This window comes from Balaenoptera acutorostrata, chromosome 10 (assembly GCF_949987535.1).
Source record: "Balaenoptera acutorostrata chromosome 10, mBalAcu1.1, whole genome shotgun sequence".
NCBI lineage: Eukaryota > Metazoa > Chordata > Mammalia > Artiodactyla > Balaenopteridae > Balaenoptera > Balaenoptera acutorostrata.
In genome coordinates this window covers 52690512-52709835 of record NC_080073.1, presented here as the reverse complement: position 1 = coordinate 52709835, position 19324 = coordinate 52690512, and the positions used below count along the sequence as shown (strand labels likewise).

General features: G+C 48.4%; 1 protein-coding gene and 1 pseudogene across 1 annotated transcript in view; one reads left to right on the top strand and one right to left on the bottom strand.

The window, feature by feature from the left end:
- Nucleotides 1-447: 447 nt before the first annotated feature.
- Nucleotides 448-1335, bottom strand: LOC130709120 (uncharacterized; annotated as a pseudogene).
- Nucleotides 1336-1921: 586 nt separating this feature from the next.
- TRIM71 (tripartite motif containing 71) overlaps nucleotides 1922-19324 on the top strand; it is a 57606-nt gene continuing 40203 nt past the window's right edge. The window contains exon 1 of the mRNA XM_057554293.1: nucleotides 1922-2785. Coding sequence (XP_057410276.1) covers nucleotides 1922-2785 — 864 coding nt within the window. The remainder of the gene's footprint in view (nucleotides 2786-19324) is intronic.

The following is a 19324-nucleotide window of genomic DNA, read 5'->3' as shown; positions in this document are numbered from 1 at the left end:
AATTCCAATTGCGTGATGTTTTGGTGTTGATCACAGATATGAAGTCTTTAAGAAAACGTAAAAAGGAAAAAAAAAAAAAAAAAGGTCTTGGTTGGGGGGTACCCCAGATCTCACGGGCAGTGGATATCAGCCTCTGCAGAACCGGGATTCAGAATGAAATCTTTTCTTTTTTAAATAAACGGAAGAGTCGCTCTCCACTCCTCGCTCGGAAGGTTTCAAAGGTCGTCACACTGAAGCCCGGGGGCGTTCATCTCCCCTGCGGCCCGGAGAAGGGAGGAGGTCGGAGGGAGGAGGGAGGGAGCACACAAAAGCGAGCCGTGCCGAGAGGGCTAATGTTTCCTGTTTGCCTGGAACCCCCTCCCCTGTGTCCCCTCCCCCAGCCCCCTCCCAGCACTCGGGCGGAAGTGAGTTTGCTCCTTTGGAGATTAAAAGGATTCCGAATTCCGATCAGTCCCAATATCCAGCGTACTGAGAGAAGGAGGAGGAAGAGGCGGCAAAGCAGAGAAAGAGGGGGCACGCGCGCGCGTGCACGCAAGCAACCCGAATTGGGGAGTTGTTCAAAGCCCCAGGAGGCCAGGGCGCCAGGCGCGAGCAAAGCCCGGTAGGCGCAGCAGCGCTGCCGGGGCCACCCGAGTCTTGCTCGGCGACTCGTTTCAGAAAGAAGATGACGCGGGAGCGGGCCGGCGGCGTTGACCACGCGGCTCCCGAGCTCACCGCGCTGGGCCATTGCCGGTTCCACTGATTCCGGCGCGCCCCGGTGGAGGCTCCGTCCCCGCGGCTCGGGATCGGAGGGGGGGGACCAACGCGAGGGCGAAATGGCCCGATGACAAAGGAAATGTGATCCCCCTTCGCTGCCAAGGTTTCAGAGAGGACGGACGCGAGGAGGAGGAGGGGCGCGGGGCGCGCGCGGAGCTCGGATAGCATTGCACGACGGCTCGCGCGGAGCGGGCAGCGGGTACATCTAATATCTTCCTGCCGATGAATAATTCACGACGGCCCGCGGGGACCTGTGGTCCCGCGTTACGGCGCGGCTAAACCGGAGAAGGAGCTCGCTGGAGGCGCCCAGGCCCGGCGAGGCGGGGGCAAGAGGGCCCAGGGCCGCGTGGGGCGCGCGTGCGTGTTAAGCGCCGGCAGCGCGGCCGGGCTCGGCGGGCGCGCGGGAGACTCGAGGCGCGTGGGGCGCGCGTGCGTACTACACGCGTGCGGCCGCAGCGGGCTCCCACTAGCTGCAGCTGCGGCGGGGCCGACCGCCCTGCAGGGAGGCCGCGCCGGGCCGTGCGCAAGCCCGGAGCGCCGCACGCCGGGCCACCCAGGAGCCCCTGGCCGCCGCGTCATGCGGCGGGGCGGTCGGCGTCGCGCGGGGGGACACGGGCTCGGCGTCGTGCCGCTCCCGCCTTTACTAGTTTGGGGAGCCTTCCTGTCCCAAGAAGAGACTAAATCCGTTTAAAGAAAAGCCACGCACCAAATACTCGTCGAACCAAATTCTGCTTCTCCCGCCGGGACTGGGATTGCACAGCAGACTCGACTTGGGGGTATTCCCCTCGGCTGGCGAGAAGCTAAGCTACAGCTGCTCCAGGGAGTCCTCTGACCTCCCTGCCCCCGCTCGCCCCTCGCGTGTCGGGACTTGTTCCGGCGCTCCCGCTTCGGGAAAGAACGCGGCCCCCGCGTCCTTTTCCGGGAGGAATCTGTGTCGCCTCCGGAGAGTGGCATTTAATGCCCGCAGCGTCGGGGGTGGCAGCGCGCGGGCCGGACGCGGCGAGGCCGAGCGGGCCGCACCGCTCTGGTGCCGGCTCCTGGATCGCAGGCCTAATTGATGCCTTTTTCTGAGTGAGTCGGCGGCTCCCCCACCCACCTCGTCCGCGCTCTCCTCTCCTCCTCCTCTTCCTCTCTGGTCTCCTCCCTCCTCCGGGCTTGGTTGCAAATGGCTTCGTTCTCCGAGACCGACTTCCAGATTTGCCTGCTGTGCAAGGAGATGTGCGGCTCGCCGGCGCCGCTCTCCTCCAACTCGTCGGCGTCGTCGTCGTCCTCGCAGACGTCCACGTCGTCGGGGGGCGGCGGCGGGGGCCCCGGGGCTGCGGCGCGCCGCCTGCACGTCCTGCCCTGCCTGCACGCCTTCTGCCGCCCGTGCCTCGAGGCGCACCGGCTGCCGGCGGCGGGCGGCGGCGCGCCGGGAGAGCCGCTCAAGCTGCGCTGCCCTGTGTGCGACCAGAAGGTCGTGCTGGCCGAGGCGGCGGGCATGGACGCGCTGCCCTCGTCCGCCTTCCTGCTCAGTAACCTGCTCGACGCCGTGGTGGCCACGGCCGACGAGCCGCCGCCCAAGAACGGGCGGGCCGGCGCCGCGGCCGGCGCGGGCGGCCACAGCAACCACCGGCACCACGCGCACCACGCGCACCCGCGCGCTTCTGCCTCGGCGCCGCCGCCGCTCCCGCCAGCGCCGCCGCCGCCCGCGCCGCCCCGCTCAGCGCCCGGCGGCCCTGCGGCCTCCCCGTCGGCGCTGCTGCTGCGCCGGCCTCACGGCTGCAGCTCCTGCGACGAGGGCAACGCGGCCTCGTCGCGCTGCCTCGACTGCCAGGAGCACCTGTGCGACAACTGCGTCCGCGCGCACCAGCGCGTGCGCCTCACCAAGGACCACTACATCGAGCGCGGCCCGCCCGGCCCCACAGCCGCCGCCGCCGCCGCCGCGGCGCAGCAGCTCGGGCTCGGGCCGACCTTCCCCGGCGCGCCCTTCTCCATCCTTTCGGTCTTCCCCGAGCGCCTCGGCTTCTGCCAGCACCACGACGACGAGGTGAGTTCGGGGGCCGCTCCCGCGGGGGCTGCGGCCGGGCGACGTGGGGCGCGGGTCTGGCACCCGGGGAGCCGCGTGGGTGCTCGCGCGGGCATCCAGGCAGGTCCCCGAGCAAGGGGAGGGGGTTCTCTCCCTTCCGGATTTCTCGTTTTTCTTTTGGCTACGCGGCAGTCGCTGCCCCAAGCAGATCCTGACCTGGGAAGTGTGTGTGGAGAAGACCTGGCCTCTGTGTGCGGGCTGCGAGGGGTCGCAAAACGCAGAGTCCCCCGCATCCATATCTAATTTTTTGTGCGGCAAAACGTGGCAGCTGCTGTCTCCAGTTAGGCATGAGCTGGGAGGAGGTAGTTGTGTGCGACTGTGTAGATCTGGCCTCCGTGTGCGAGGGTCCCTCCTCTGTCCTCCGACGGTTCCCGAGGTTGGAGACACCCCCTCTTTTTTAGGGACTTTCGTTTCCTCGTTCCTGTTTGACAAAGCGTGCAGGCTATTGTTTTAAGTAAGACACGAGATGGAAACGTGTGTGTGTAGACGTGGTCTCCTTGTGCGGGCACACCAGAGGCCTCCCAGCATGCTGAGGGCTCTCCTTTAGCTTTTTTTCCCCAACCTTATTTTTGTTTGTAAAACTCATCGATTGTTGCTTTTAAGTAGGGCATGAGCCAGGAGGAGATGGTCGTGTGGGTGAGTGTGGGGTGCGCTTGCGCGTGTAGACCTGGTTTCCACGTGCGCGCTTGTGAAGGGAGGACTGTGCTTTTTGTTGGGACACCGTAGCAGTCGTTGCCTTCTTGTGTGGAGTAAGAACAGCATTCCTCAGTTCTGTTCCCGCACGGTGGAAAAAGCGTGTTCTGGCCCCTGAACCTCCCTTGTATGGAATCGCCCTTCGGCCTCGTGGGCCCACCGCTGCACCGGGAGCAGCGGAATCGGGGGGCCTTGCCCATTGCCCTCACCCAGCTGGAAGTCCTTGGGCCGCCCCCGCCTGCCCCGGCTTCGATCTCTACGGGAACCGGTTTCCCTGGTTGGGAGGTGTCCCCACCCCATTCAACCTGGGGCTCGACTTCTCATGGAAAACAAGCCGACCCAAGCTGCACGCGGCTCGAACCGGGTGCGCAGAGTCCGAGGGTTGCACTGCAGCCTTTGAGCTTGTTTGGCTCTATTGGCTGTTTGTTGAATAAACCTTTCTTGCTTATTTTTCACATTTTGTGCCACCTTCCACTCACCCGAACCCATTGGAGGAAGGGGCCAGAAGTTTTGAGGCGCAGCCTCTGCTGAAAGGGTCGGTGACTTAATGCGATCTACCTGTAGCCCCTTGGTGAGACTTGGTGCTAGTCTTGCCTTGGACGCGGGCAGGAGACGGCTCCTGGTGCGAGTTGGCTGCGTGTTAGGTGGAGTGGGCGTGCTGGTTCCGAACGCGGCTGAGCCTTGCCGAGCGCAGCCTTTTCCACGCCTAACCTGTTATTTGGGGAGGAGGGCGGAGCTATTGCTTGCTGGCCTTAAGCCGGCTTCTCCTATTGGAAAAAAGTTGAAATTCTAATTTACTTGTTGTGGACGCCTCATTTTAAAAGTTTCTTTCTCGGTATGAAGCCTAAGGGGCAGCTATTCTTTTCCTTCCTTTTTTAAGCTTTGAATGGACTCATCTTTAAAGTTTTCCCACATTCATGGCTGAATGTTTCTAGTAGGTTCTTTCAAAAATGGATTGAGTTAAATACCGATCCGAATCCCGGGAATGGAAAGAGGGAGCCAATTCGCCGGGAAGATTAGCGTCGAGGGGGAGGGGAAGGGGGGGGAGGGAGAGGGCGCCTTGAATCCGCCACAGTTTCCCTCCTGGCAGGGGCGTTGATTGAACCCTCCCTCCCAGCAGTTGAGTTTAAATGTCAGGTTTTATTTATATTCCCAGTTAAAGATCCACATACGTTTTATTTGGGTTAAAACAGTAGATGCTCAGTGTTGCCAGACTTGTAAAAGGTTTATACACTTTTTAAATTATTAAACCATTCAAAAGGTATGGGAGCGTGTGAAGTGTCGCTCCCCTCACCCTGGGAGGTACCTGGATGCCCTGAACATTTAGATTTTTTTTTAACGTGTGCAATACTAGGTTGAAGTTGTTTGGCAAAGGCACTAAGATATTACACTGTTAGACCAACTATCCTTTTAAAACATGACATTTGGTCAGTTTTGAGCAAAATTCTACTTCCCCTTCTTAGTTTTTCATTAAAAGAAGAAAACTTGGAAAACAGTTGTTAGATATCTTTTATCGTTCCTGGATTTGGAATGTTAGGCAATTTAAGTTTAAAGGGACAGACCAATGCTGTGAATGGAGAAGTCAAGTGTTGGGAGGGAAAGCACCAGGTTCACAGAGGGGATCTCACCCATGGCCTAAATTCTTCGTTTCCTTCCAAGGGAGTGATCCTTTACAGTTTAGTAATATTGTTCCTTTAAAAAACCATTCTTCGGATTGGGAAAAGGAGACTGAAGGCACTGTGGAGGACGATCGTCCTGTCCTCTATTTGATTGTGACGGACTGGATGCCTAAATCCATGTGTTTTGCAGTAGGTACAGTGTACTTCAGTTTTTGCAACGTGCTCCTTTACTGAGTTGCCTCCCGGGTCAACAGGCTCCATTAAATAATTCAGGGCGCCCTTGCCTGATGGTGACTAATGCCACCTGACCTTGGGAAGAGGGCCCCGACGCCTGACTCTTCCCCTTTAATTTTAAGGAGGGTGCCTCCGACAGTTGGCCACCTAGGGGTGCGGGAAGCAGCCGGTAGGGTCTCTTCCCAGGCTGCTTTCCTTAAGCATTCCCCGCACCCCCCCCGGAAACGGCCCCTCAGCACTGACAAGGTGGTGTTCTGAGCACTGGTTTAAAACTTAATTTTAAAATCTAAAAGGAGGGAGCTGGGTTTTCCAACGGAATGATGAGGGTTGTTTGCTCCCACTCTGTATTTGGTCCATTTAAAAAACAGAGTTTGGGGTTTTCGCCTTGGTGGTCAGTCCGAAAGGCCTGTAGGCACCGAGGCCGGCGGTTAGCCAGGCCGGGAATTGGGGGCCCGCGCTACTGACCGCTGGCCGCGCGCCTCCCGCGGGGCCTGGGAGAGGCGGGCGGAGGCGCCGCGGCGGTGGGCCAGCCCCAGCCCGGCCGGCCCGGAGCCCGCCTCGGCGAGCGGGAGGCGGCGGGGCCGAGACGGGGTCTGCACGCATCTGGGGGGGAGAGTTAGGGAGTTGAGTGGGACTGGAGCGCGCTGCTCCCACCTTCACGAGGTGCCTTTTAATGTGTTTAATGGCACGTGGGATGTGAGCCCTTGGCTGCCTTGGAGGCGACACTGGAAGCTGAAAAGGGTGTGTGAGTGTGTTCAGAGCTCGGGCGGTAGGATTCTGTAAATGGCGAGAAGCCGAGTGGGGTCTTGAGCCTGTTCCGGTCCCCGGGAAAGGCCCTGTCACTGTGGGGGGGGGGCGGGGGGGCGGTGGTGACCCAGTTGCCATCTTGAGCCGAGGGATATATTGTATATCGAGGATGGCAGTATTGTTCCCCATTATGAAGGCGGGGGTGAGGGTGGATTTTCCTGAGTCTCCTGGATGGAAAATGGGGTGTAGGTGCTGATGCAATTTATTTTCACTCCCTGGAAATATAGGTTCTAGAATGCCAATGCAGTGTGACCCTAAGTATTGAGCTATCCTAGGCTTGTGGGGGGACTATCTTTCCCCAGGAAACCACTCTCAAAAAATCAGCTTCAAACCACTTTGAGGAAGACGGTTTGCTGCCTAAAATAATTGGTTGTGGAATGAATTCTTGTATCTTATTTTGAATAAGCTCCTGTAAATGGGGATTGTACCAGTATTGGCACCAATGTATTTTATTTTGCATTCCCAGAGTCTAAGCTTTTTCAGGCATGCATACTCACTGTATGTTTTAAAATAATATGCGTGTGTTCTGTACATTGTAAAATTTATAGCAAGAGGCTTTTTTTTTTAAGGACAAGAGAGAAAAGTGAGTAGAAATGTGCATTCTAGTTGTTTCTGTGCCCCATCTTCAACCCGTTCTATAGGACTAGGTAGATGTGTGTCTGCATAGCACACACATCTCACCTATTCACCAGAAAACCAAACTTTCCATACCTTGGAAATAATTGGAGGTTCCTGCTTTGAATCTAGTTCAGCAGGTGGATATTTGTAGATTGAAATCTGTTGAATTAAGAAAATGCTTGATGAATGGGGAATTCCCTGGCAGTCCAGTGGTTAGGACTCCATGCTCTCACTGTTGAGGTCCCAGATTCAATCCCTGGTTGGGGAACTAAGATCCCACAAGCTGCGAGGCATAGCCAATTAAAAAAAAAAAGAAGAAGAAAATGCACGCACATGTAATTTTAAAACATATTTCAGGTCACTAAAACCAACATTAAAATGTGTAGTTTTCTAATTTCTCCTAACATGTAAAATTTTGAGCACAACTGTCTGGCTTTTTATGTTTTCATTTAAAAAATTCTGTGTATATATAGAAAGGGAGTTAGTTTTGGAGGAAGCCTTAAATGAGGAGGTGAAATGGTTCAAATGCTTTTGTTGTTGAGGTAGTTTGCCAGAAGAAAGGGTTTTATAAGTTTTTCTGATTATGAGGAATTTTAATTTACTTGATAATTCTATATAGCTCTGAAATTTAATCCCCTCCAAATTTTATTTCCTTTGGTGCTAACTGAAGTCACATGGGTTGCTTACTCGCCAGCTCCTCACACAGGGCAAGGTTTATTTCAGATGTATTCATTCCTAGCTAATAAAGGACCATTTCGATGTCATTCTTCATGACACTTAAGCGAAAGGTTGAGAAGAATTCTACCATGCAGGCGGTTTCAAAGTAGTGTTTCCTCCCCCTTTTCCCCATAACACTGACAAAGAGTTGAAGGCTTGACTCACTAAGGCTGTTGTGCCATCTCTCTTATTTTGGAAGAGAGGGGAAAAATACTGATAAAGAATTACAGTTGCCTAAAGGGAGCAAAAGATGCCACCACTGCAGCCCACTCTGTTCCTCGTTCTTTGACCTTTCAAGCTTTGTGACTTGCAGGAGGAGGCTTGAGCCATCTTTCCTCTTCAGTAGATGTGACCTCCTGCTTCTTCAATACTAAATTATTCCTCTCCCTTTGAGGTTTTGTCTGTACCCACAAACCTAGTTGACTGAAACCAGATTGACTGTTTTGATTGACAAGACTCTGGCTTGTTAACAGAAAAATTGGGAGGGGTGGGGGGGGGATGAGCGTGGGCAATTTACATCTGAAACTTTGGCTTAAACCCTATTCCAGCGTTTCTTTGCCTCTTCAGATTGCATCTCCAGTTTCCTTCATGTTTTAGATAGTTGGCTTACAGTTGGCTTTGAAGGTATGGTGGAATCAAACAGGTGAAGACCCCTAATGCCCGGGTTTAATCTCCCACTAACACCCAACTGAAATTTTGAGAGATTCATATTTAATCCGAAGACATCAGGCCAATTTTTAAAAATTAATTAATTTATTTATTTTTGGCTGCGTTGGGTCTTCCTTGCTGCGAGTGGGCTTTTTTAAGTTGTGGTGAGCGGGGGCTACTCTGTTGCGGTGCGTGGGCTTCTCATTGCAGTGGCTTCTCTTGTTGCAAGCATGGGCTCTAGGTGCGTGGGCTTCAGTAGTTGTGTCATGAGGCCTCAGTAGTTGTGGCTTGCGGGCTCTAGAGCGCAGGCTCAGTAGTTGTGGCGCACGGGCTTAGTTGCTCCATGGCATGTGGGATCTTCCCGGACCAGGGCTCGAACCCGTGTCCCCTGCATTGGCAAGCGGATTCTTAACCACTGCGCCACCAGGGAAGTCCCAAGGGTGCAATTCTTGATTGTGATTATTATCTGACAGGCTTTTCTTGATTGTGATTGTTTATCCGACAAGTTTGTGCAAAATTGCACACTTTGTCATCGTTAATGGGTTTTTTTTTTTTTAATATTAATGGGATTTGAATGAAACCGAGCAGTGTGCACAAGACAATGAAGTGGGTCAGGTCAGTTGTGTAGACTGAGGGCTCCCCTCATGGCTCCCACATCTTGTGAATTTTGAGGGTCCCTGAGTGGGCTTTGGAAACCCCCCTGCCCAGCCTTTGTCAAACATCTGTCAGCAACTGTATCCTTAGTTGTTATTGTTGCTTCTGGAAAGTTCGGGCAGCCATTTCCTTCTTTCTAGCCTTGTTGAAATGCCAGTGGAGTTTGCAGACTTCTTTAATGTTTTTGACTAATTGGGATAGTTATAAAGATGTTCTTCTACTAAAAAATCTGCACATGGAGATTTTGCTGCTAAATATGGATCCGATAGAACATCTTCAGCACAGGTGTTTAAAAAATGAGAATTGTGAATAGGTGGCGTCAGCAGTCATGATTATGGTGTGTTTAGATAGACCACATCCGCAGATACTGTTCTGTGCCCTCTGCCTCTCTTTGAGATCAATGTCAGAGGGAGATCTTTCTCTTAGGATCATCTGTAGGCTTGTACTGGGTAAGTGTTGAGCAGAAAAGAGGGTATGGTAAAGGAAGTTTTAGTAGGAGTTGGGATAATGTTTTTGTGATATTTCTTATTAAAGCTGTCTGTTTATTTAGCTTTATTTTTACTTAAGCATTTAGGCAATGTGGTTTTAGGTTGAGATTTCTTGCTCTGTGTTCATTTTCTCATCTGTAACACTTTGCAGTGTTAAGGATTCCAGTTAACATATTTAAAGAGTCTGTAGCACAGTAGAAGCCAATTGTAAACACTTGTAATAGCTTTGTTTTGTTTTGTTTTATTATAAATTTATTTTATTTATTTATCTTTGACTGTGTTGGGCTCTCTCTCGTTGCGTCGAGCAGGGGCTACTCTTTGGTGCGGTGCACAGTTTTCTCATTGCAGTGGCTTCTCTTGTTACGGAGCACAGGCTCTAGGCGCACCGGCTTCAGTAGTTGTGGCGCACGGGCTTAGTTGCTCCGTGGCATGTGACATCTTCCGGGACCAGGGCTTGAACCCGTGTCCCCTACATTGGCAGGTGGATTCTTAACCACTGCGCCACCACGGAAGTCCCAAGTTTTTTTTTAATTAAGAATTTTTTTTATTGAAGTATAGTTGATTTACAACGTTGTGTTAATTTTTGCTGTACAGCCAAGTGATTCAGTTATATATATATGTATATATTCTTTTTTTAATGTATTTTCCATTATGGTTTATCATGGGATACTGAATATGGTTCTCTGTGCTATACAGTAGGACCTAGTTGTTTGTAATAGCTTTTATTAATAAACTGTTGAGTATTGCAGCAGACTCCCCACCCCACCCCTCTTTCCCCTAGAGCGGATGCTGTAGAAGAAAACTAATGTCAGTGTTGGAAATTGTGGCTTCTGTCAGTTTACTATAATCTAAACAGAAGGATCTAGTGATTCTTTCAGGTGATGCAAAGTGAGCTGGAGAAACATGCATAAAACTTGTTTCACCTTAGAAAAACTGCACCTCAACTTTAACTTCTGGTCTAGACCATCTTAGGGTTATAGGGCTCCCCGAGCCTATGGGAAAATATGGGCACAACTGTGTTTAGAGGCTACATCAATGCCCTCAGCTTTTTTTTTTTTTTTTTAGAGATGGAAGGCCACTGTTTCTGTTCACATTTTATATGATGTATTTGACAACCATTAATCTTTAAAGACTTGATCTTTTTTGGCACCATGACATTTCAAGGAAATGGATCAACTTGCTCAAGGGAACAGTCTGATTTCAGGGACTGGAATATTTTATAAGCTTTAATTTCACGGTGTTGTCAGGTGTGTGTTTAGGTGTTCCTGAAGAGGAAACTTCAGTTATCACAAGAAAGGCCTTAAATCATCATAGAAAAACTGCTACTTTACAAATGGGGAGACAGGCTGGGGGGTGATGAAATGACTTAAGCAGGAACTTGTCTAGTCTAGCACTCTTTTCACACTGCTAGTTTTTTGTTTTTTTTTTTTTTAATTAAAAATTAAAACAAAAATTTTTTTTTGGCTGTGCTGTGCAGCTTGTGGAATCTCAGTTCCCCGACCAGGAATTGAACCCAGGCCATGGCAGTGAAAGCCTGGAATCCTAATCACTAGACCACCAGGGAACTCCCCACAATATATACAATATTTGGCAGACTTACTGTTTTTTTTGAAACTAGTCCATAAAAGTCTGATTTTTTAAAAAATTAATTAATTTTTATTTATTTATTTATTTTTGGCTGTGTTGGGTCTTCCTTGCTGCACGCAGGCTTTCTCTAGTTGCGGCGAGCGGGAGCTACTCTTCATTGCGGAGCACGGGCTCTAGTCACGTGGGCTTCAGTAGTTGTGGCGTGGGCTTCAGTAGTTGTGGCGCACGGGCTTTGTTGCTCTGCGGCATGTGGGAACTTCCCGGACCAGGGCTTGAACCCGTGTCCCCTGCATTGGCAGGCGGATTCTTAACCACTGCGCCACCAGGGAAGCCCAAGTCTGATTTTTAATATTAAATTTCTTGCTTGAATCTTTAGCTTCTTGTGTTTTATCTTGTTTTTGGTCTTTTTAAGATATTAAGGAGAAAATTAAATAGCACACAGGTAATTACAAATGGGCCACAGTATGGTCTCTTGGCAAAAGTGAGTGTGACCGTCATTACCGTGACTACTTCTCCTTCCAGAATGAACTTAATGCAAAGTATTATCAGAACAATGATTTAGCAAGGAAGAGGCCTTGAGTTTTTTGTTTTTTTTTTTTTTTTTGATATATTTATATATTTATTTATTTGGCTACGTTGGGTCTTTGTTGCTGCGCGCGGGCTTTCTCTGGTTGTGGTGAGCAGGGGCTACTCTTTGTTGCGGTGCACGGGCTTCTCATTTTGGTGGCTTCTCGTTGCGGAACATGGGCTCTCAGGGGTGCCGGCTTCAGTAGTTGTGGCTCGCGGGCTCTAGAGCACAGGCTCAGTAGTTGCGGCTCATGGGCTTAGTTGCTCTGTGGCATGTAGGATCTTCCCAGACCAGGGCTCGAACCTGTGTCCCCTGCATCGGCAGGCGGATTCTTCACCACTGCGCCACCAGGGAAGTCCGAGACCTTGAGTTTTAATTAGTCTCAAATGTCTGTCTCAGTAGATCTCTACAGTATCAAAGTGAGAAGGGTGCTTTCTCTGTCAACCAACCTCTAACATAGGCCTGTTCTTCCGTGATCTCAGGCAGTGGAGACCCCCACCCGCCCTTGCCCCAGTTACTCTTGCCCTGTGGCCCCAGCACTTCAGAGCAACTACTCTGGCACTGGTGGGGCTCTTACACCAGATCTGGCCTTGGTTGATGTTAGTGGACTTAAGGACCAATTCGTGAAAGATGTTGCCAGGTTGCTGGTTCTCAGTGGTGATGCAAGTTGGGTTTAATCAGAATATGCTCGTGATGCTGCCATGATCCCTTTGCCAGAAACAAAGGAGACCTCTTCCTTTTCAAGCCACAGAATGCCCTGAAAATGTTCTCTCTCACATTATGTAGTTGGGGGATTAAAAGGGGAACAGTAAATGGGAAAATGCTTGTAGCTTCTTGGTGTAAAGACAAGAGCATGAGCAAGAAGACCTGGGTTCACAGCCTGGTGTTACGCGGAAGTAGCTGTGTGACCTTGGACAAGTCACTTAACCTTTTAGGTGGAAATGGTCGGAGTAGTTTTAGAGACCTATTTGTGGAGGGGAGTTATGATTTATACGAAGATGCTTTGAAGAAGGAGTTAGAAAAATTTGTTTCAATATACACGTAAATAACTGTGTGAGTCTCCTGAAAAAAAAATTTGGCTTCAGTTTTTTCCGCAAGTTGCAGCCAAACGGGTAAAATTCCTTCTTCGTCAAATTAAATATGTTGCTTATCCTTCTTAAAAAAATACTTCCTGGTTGGATGGCCAAGCGATATTTGATACCATGAAATAATTTGGGCGGTTTCTCATTGCTGACAGGACTTGATGTGTTAAGATTTGTCATCAAAATATTTGAATGTCTGTTTTCTGCTAGGAATTATGCTCCTTGCTGAGGATGCTGGAGCCTTGCAGTTAGTCTACTGGGAAGACAGAACTGGAAGAAAGTAGTTGATGGGGAAGGGGGATTCTTACCTTCCTGGGTGGCTACTTTATATGTGGTCTCATTTACATTACCAGAGGAAAATAATAAGTGTTAAAAGCTCGTGGCATCTAAACAGAGGTTCTGACTGGGAGATGAGTTTGGGTTGAAAGAGAGGAGTTTAAGATGAATCTTGGAGAATGGTGGGATTTAGGTAGAAGATGGAAGAAAGGCAGGAGTGGTTTCAAGGAGCCTGCATTGGATTGACTCTAGAGGAGGGTGTGTAGTCTTGATCTTTTATCTAATTTTTCCTTTCAGCATCCCTAAGAAAGGTGTTAGGGTCCCCTCACCCCCTTTTAAATTGAAGGATAGTTGATTTACAATATTATATTAGTTTCAGGTGTATAGTATAGTGATTCAGTATTTTAGGTTATATTCCATTAAAAGTTATTGCAAAATAAAGGCTATAATTCTCTCTGCTGTACAGTATATCCTTGTTGCTTATCCATTTTATACATAGTAGTTTGTACCTCTTAATCCCATGCCCCTATCTTCCCCCTACCCACTTCCCTCTCCCTACAGATAACCACTAGTTTGTGTTTTTTTGTTGTTGTTGTTTTTTTTGCCTCACTGCTGTGGGAGGGATCTTAGTTGCCCCACCAGGGATCGAACTTGTGCCCCCTGCAGTGGAAGCATGGAGTCTCTAACCATTGGACCGGCCAGGGAAGTCCCTAGTTTGTGTTCTATGTCTGTAAGTCTGTTTCTGTTTTGCTATTCATTTGTTTTATATTTTAGATTCCACGAATAACGGATGTCTTTGTCTGACTTATTTCACTAAGCATAGTATTCTCTAGGTCCATCTACATTGCTACAAGTGGCAAAATTTCATTATTTTTTGTGGCTGAGTAGTATTCCATTGTATATTTATTCCACATCTTTATCCATTCATCTGTTGACAGACACTTAGGTTGCTTCCATATCTTGGGTATTGTAAATAGTGCTGCTGTGAACATAAGGGTGGACATATCTTTTCGAATTAGCGGTTTCGTTTTTTCCAAGTATCTACCCAGGAGTGGAATTGCTGGGTCATTTGGTAGTTCTGTTTTTTAGGGATCCCCTCCTTTTTTATCCTTCTTAGCGGGGGTGGTTACTGATACGTAGAAGAAATAAATATCAGTCTGGAGCCAGAGCCACTTTAGTTACTTTAACAGGTCATTTAATGTAAAGAATTGTTAGTGTTATTTGAGTTAACTGAGAAGCTGCAGTGCAAGGAGAGAGCACTCGGGTACCTGGGAAGTAGCAGCTGTGGGAAGCAGCTCCCACCCAAGGGCTGGGAGATGGGAAGAGAGAAGGTTGGAGTTGTTAAGACATAGGAGGGTACCTATGGGTCTGGCCAGGGGCCCATGACGCTGGAGTAAGAAGTCTGTTGAGGGTACCACCCAGGAAGCGGGACAGCAGAGAGCGAAGCCTTTCTCCCCCTCACATCCCCTATTGTCTGAGTCACAGGGATTCAGCGGGCAAAGCAGAGATGTGGTCTACTCAGGAGGGTGGGTTCGAGCTGAGAGACCATAAGAATTCAGTAAGCAGCACAGCTGGGAAGATGGAATCGCACTTGGGCCACTCCTTGCGGCAGCACTACTTGGTGCTTGATTCCATTTGAAAATTTCATGAAAATACGGGGGGAGACCTCAGGCTAAGGAGGACCAGAACATGTCCAAAGTTAGCAGTGCCGTTCCTGTCAGTGTGTTTCCAGTCTCGACTAACCCAGCTTGCTGCTGACTTGCCAGCAGGCTGCACCAGCCACGGACAGCCCACGCCCTGCTTCCAGCTCTCTGAGTCATGTATGTGCTTACCAAGAGAGGCTGCTGCTTTTGTTCCCAGACTTATGTATGTTCTTCGTACTTGTTTGTGTAATTACACAGTTTAAGTAAAAATGAAACAAGTGCAGATAATTTCTAGGTAAGCAGACCTGAATTTCTATGAAATCGGATTTGGTGTAAAGCAGGAGGCCCTGGGGAAAGAGCAGTGAGCAAAATAGCCCCGAATCCCTTTCTTTGTGGAGCTTACACAACCAGTTTGGGATTGGGGGATTCTCCTTGCCTTCCCCAAAGGCTGGTGCACCAGGGCATCCGTGGGTACCTCCCTGGTGTGAGCTAGACCCGTGCAGCCTATTATGGTTATTATAATCTTGAGTGAGGGGAGGAGCCTCGGCCCTGCAGGAAGGAGCTCCGTTCCCTGCTTCCCCTTCCTCTCCTCGGCCTTTGGGACGACCTGCCCCCACCCCACCCCCCTGGCTTTGTCCTGCAGTTCAGGGGGCAGTTTGTGCTGCAGAACCTTAGGCTGAGAGGGAAGGCCTCACTTCTTACTAAGTCTGGTGATTTCCTATTTTGATTTTTTGGTATTTGTTTTTGTGTGTTGAGGTAGATACGCACATTGTAAGATTCACCTTTTTTTCGTGTACAATTCTGCACCTTTTGACAAGAGCATAGAGTGCAGTCACCACCATGCTCAGTACAGAGCATTCCGTCACCCCAAATGCTCCGACCCCCAGCCTCAGGCAGCCCTCTACCTGTTCTCCAGTCCTATGGTTTTGTCTTCTCCAGAAGATCATGAATCTGACAGTGTTGACTCTTTGAGTCGGGCTTTTTCCACTTGCCAAGCTGCGTTTGCTGGAATCAGTGGTGCCTCCCTATTTGTTGCTGAGTAGTTTTCCGTTGTATGAATGTACCACAGTTTATACATTCGCCAGTTGGAGGGCACTCGTGTTTCCTGTTTTTGGCGATGGCGACTGTTTATGTTAATGCCTGGAATATGAGCAGTGCTGTGTTGAGTGTTGGTCACTGTCTTCTGCTGGTCAGGAACATTTTGTCAGCAAAAGTGTGTGGCTTTGTGCCTCCTGTTTTCCTCATCACTCTATAGGACGGTAACATTTGCATTCGTCTGCCTAGGGCTGTCTTTTTTTGTTTGAGAATCAAATGAGGTATTTTCTGATGAAAAATTGCAGGGTGTGCTATGTATAAATATAAGTGAACAACAAGGACCTACTGTATAGCACAGGGAACTTATACTCAATATTTTGTAATAACCTGTAAGGGAAAAGAATCTGGAAAGGAGTATATATACATATATAACTGAATCCTTGTGCTGTATACCTGAAACTAACACGATACTGTAAATCAACCCTGCTTCAATAAAAGAATTTCTAAAGTAATAAATATAAGTGAAGACAGAAATTCAAAGTGAAGGAATCGCTTTGGGGGCAGTGCTGCAGGGGGCAGTGGAAGCACCTGCCAGCCAGCCACCAGTCCTGCTCTTTATTTTTAATAACTTCTCAGAAAAATTCCCTTTGGTTTTTTTTTTTTCTTTTATAAATTTATTTATTTTATTTACATTTATTTTTGGCTGCGTTGGGTCTTCGTTGCTGCGGGTGGGCCTTCTCTAGTTGCGGTGAGTGGGGGCTAGTCTTCCTTGCGGTGCGCGGGCTTCTCATTGCGGCGGCCTCTCCTGTTGCTGAGCACGGGCCTAGGCGCACAGGCTTCAGTAGTTGTGGCTCACGGGCTCCAGAGCGCAGGCTCCGCAGTTGTGGCGCACGGGCTTAGTTGCTCCGCAGCATGTGGGATCCTCCCAGACCAGGGCTCGAACCCGTGTCCCCTGCACTGGCAGGTGGATTCTTAACCAAACCACTGTGCCACCAGGGAAGCCCCCCTTTGTTTTTTATTTCCCTTTTTGTTGTTATTGTTAGCTTTATCAGAGCTTTCAGAGATTAGAGGAATATGCGAAGAGGAAAATTTATTTTACCAATTTAACCAGATTTTTAAAAAGCCACATGGGTGCAAATAAATAAAAAAAGCATAGCTCTCATCAGCGATGGACCAACCCAAATATCTGGAGCTTTGAGGGAATCTTGGAAAGAATCGCCTTCAGGGAGTGTAAATGAAGTTAGGTTTGTGTCTCCACTTTAAACTGAAGGTTACTAGGGGAAAAGGGGGTTTTGTGTTTGAGTTTGTATTTATGGCGATGAGTGGAAACCAAGTTATGAAGACGTAGCAAAATCCTCTCTTAGCAAGAGATAGCGGTTAATTGTGGACAACATTTGGGGTTCACAACAGCTATTAATTTTGTAATCTTATTCATCCTTAAGTATATTGTGCAGTAAAAAGACAGATGTACCTTGAGATCCAAAAACTGAGGTATAGTTGTTAATTATATTGAAACGTTAGTAACATACAGAAACATGCAAAGAAAGGCACTTATTATATCTGGGCATCTGCAGCTAGTTTTGAAGTTGGAAAGCAAACATTTCCCTTGCTCATAAAAGGACGGATGGTGTTCACATTTGCTGTTTTCAGCATTCATGTTAGTGGTCCTTTTTTTTTTTTTTTTCTATATTGGTTGTATCGTGTTTACTGCAGAACCAAGCACAGAATTTGTCTGAACTTAATGTTCATCAGTGCCTATTTGTTCTAGCCCCACAGAATTTATTTTCAAGGTTTTTTCCATTTCTTTGCTTGTTGGGATGCAAAACCAATTCTTTTCTCCACCAAAAACAAAACAAAACAACAACAAAAACGCATGAAAAGCAGTAGATAAATAAATGGGAATAAAATCTAAGAAGCATATAAGATCAAATGATGAAGATGAGGAGGGGATATTTGGCCTTGGTTTGGGAGAAAGGATTGAGTTTCAGGCTCTTTTGAGTCCTCGATGTTGACTTGTAAAGCATGATGGGGAGGGGGTGTTGCATGGGGGGAGCCAGAGTATCCAGAGCATAACATTCTGTGGTTTCAGCAGATTAAGGAAAAAAAAATCTAAAAAACTACCTGGGGGAGGTATCCCTGTCCTGTCTGCCAGGCCCTTCTTATTTCGGCTCCTCGACTTTCAGTTGGCACTTGTAAATGTTGTCACTCACTGTGGGAGGGTCTCACCCCTTCTTGGTGCTAAATGGAGATAGGTTTGCCACAGTGAACACAAAAGAGGAACACGGATGAATGAGTGCTTAATACAAACCATAGAACATTTGCAAACACTTGACAGGGGCTATAAAGGGGGAAGAGGTAGCAATTTTGTTTTAAATTTGTGTTCTTTTAACAACATTGAGAAGTTTTTTTTTTCCTTAACTGACTTTTGTTTTTTCCTTAACTGACTTTTGTTTAGACTTCACAGCAGTTGTCATTTTGGGTGGTAATTTTTCTGAATATGTATGTCTCTGTGACTTTATTTATTTGACCTTTCCTTCCTTCCTTCACCATCCTCAGCTTGTAGTTGCTGGATGAATGGAAAATTGAGATTTTTCTCAGGGCTACCTGTATTCCCTCCCAGGAAGTAACTTGGACCACTTAACTCTAATCCTTATTTAATTATGCAAGTAATAAATATCTTTGTTCAGATTAACTGTAAAAAAATGTTTAAAGTGTACCCCCAGTCCTACTTCTTCCCAAAGTGTGTGATCTGGGTGTGTTTTCTTCCAAACCTTAACAGCCATTCACACACACACATGAGCATAGACATACAGTCTTTAAAAACATGTAGACATTTTCCTGTACTTACTTTGCTAGTCATTACTGCTCCAAACTTGGTATTCATGGTGTGAAATTTACTTAGCTGGTCCCTTATGTGGGATTTTCTCTACATTGGCCATTGCCATCAATTTGTGTCCTTGTTGCTTCCGGAGGGAAGGTCCCCTTTCTCCCCCTTCTCCCACAGCCGGGGACTTGCTAAGATGCTGGAGAGGCACATTTGAAATGTTAATTTGCCTCCTAGCCAGCCACATTTCCTCCCACCCCACCCGGCCTTGTTGCCATCAATCTAATGGGAGAAAAATGGCTCGTCCTGTTGGCTTACTTTGCATTTCTGTGATGACTGTGGGGTGGGCGTCTTTTTGTTTATTGACCATTTGGGTTTCCTCCTCAGATTGCCTTGGTTCCCGGACCTCTCCCTCCTGGGTTTTTAAAAAATCAATTTGTAGGCATTTTATCCAAAATATTGAGTACTGGCTCTTTCTTGCAGTGGATTTCTCAGAGTCCTTGGCTTGCCTCAGTTTAATTTAACTGTGACTGATGATCGTCTTCTACTGTCTCTACATATTGTGTCTTTAATCCTACCTTAGAATACATTCTTAGTGTATCATAGGAGGTGGGGTCTAATTTTATCTAGAACAAATGATGAGCCTGGTGTCCTGACTGTTAGTGAATGGTCTCATTTCCCCTTTTTCTCTGAACCCGTACAATTCTGGGAAACAGTTATGAATATAGCTGTCAGCTGGGGGTGAAGAGAAGGGTGTGTTAAGGCCTGTACTCAGTGAATGCTGACTGGGTTGCAGTTTAATGTATGTATATTGAGTGTTCATGCTTTGTGGTCATATACCGGTGATCTCTGAAAAATCTCTTTGATGTTTGGTGGCTATTAAGGAAATAGATAACAGATAAGTGGCAATGCTTGATTTGGTGTAGGCCTGTTACACATCAGTCAGTGTTTAAGCATGTGTTGCTCTGTTGCCTACTGTGTACCAGTTATTGGGCAGGGCCCTACAG